The following is a 790-nucleotide window of genomic DNA, read 5'->3' on the forward strand; positions in this document are numbered from 1 at the left end:
GAAGGGTATACTACGTTTATTTTTTTACATTTGTGTGGGAAAAGCATTTTGGTTAAGACACTTTGCAGTCTAGAACTGTAATAATGTCGTTTAAAGGCGATAATTATGTGCACCATTGGATTAGTCTACAATAAAAATATGTACACACATTTTCTGATTACTGTGCTTTGTATAAAGTAATCATTTGTGCTCCCTTAAGAGTTCAGCAAAGTATTTCCAGAATAAAGCCCTCTTCCTCACTTTCATTCTTTCATTATGCATGAATTTCCATACATAAAAGCTGAATTGTCTGAACGGGTGAGAAATGCCTCTAAAACAACTCTTCTTCAAGACACATAAGACAAGACACAGCTCGAAAAGACTGTCCCTTATCAGTTCTTAAAGAAGAGCCTCTTTTTCCCTCAACAGAACCCATTTTCCTCACAGCAGAGGCAGAGGCCAACTTTCTCACACTAAACCTATTTTCCCTTGTAACAGAACCCCTTTTCCCTCACAATAGAATCCTTTCTTTCCCTTACAAAAAAGAACCCACTTTCACTCGTAACTGAACCCCTATTTCCCTCACAAAAGAACCCCTTTCCCCTCACAACAGATCCTTGAAGGAGGAGGTTATCATCACCTTTTTGTGCCGAGCGTCCACGCTACTTACTCGACGGCCGCGCTGCATGGAAGGTGTAAAGACAACATTAAAACTAATTGTTATTTTAGAAGTCGTGTGTTCTGGCGTTTGGAAGTAGGTGGGGGAGCAGGGGAAAAAAAGGGGGGGAAGGGGAGAGTAACAAGGGGCGAA

General features: G+C 40.9%; 1 protein-coding gene across 1 annotated transcript in view; it reads right to left on the reverse strand.

Annotated features, from left to right (window-relative positions):
- The window catches only part of LOC119593603, a gene marked incomplete at its 5' end in the record, with an annotated part of 118,927 nt that overhangs the window by 1,766 nt on the left and 116,371 nt on the right, over nt 1-790 (reverse strand). Inside the window, 1 exon segment of the mRNA XM_037942559.1 lies at nt 620-661. Coding sequence (XP_037798487.1) covers nt 620-661 — 42 coding nt within the window.

Source organism: Penaeus monodon, chromosome 32 (assembly GCF_015228065.2).
Source record: "Penaeus monodon isolate SGIC_2016 chromosome 32, NSTDA_Pmon_1, whole genome shotgun sequence".
NCBI classification, from domain to species: Eukaryota; Metazoa; Arthropoda; class Malacostraca; order Decapoda; family Penaeidae; genus Penaeus; species Penaeus monodon.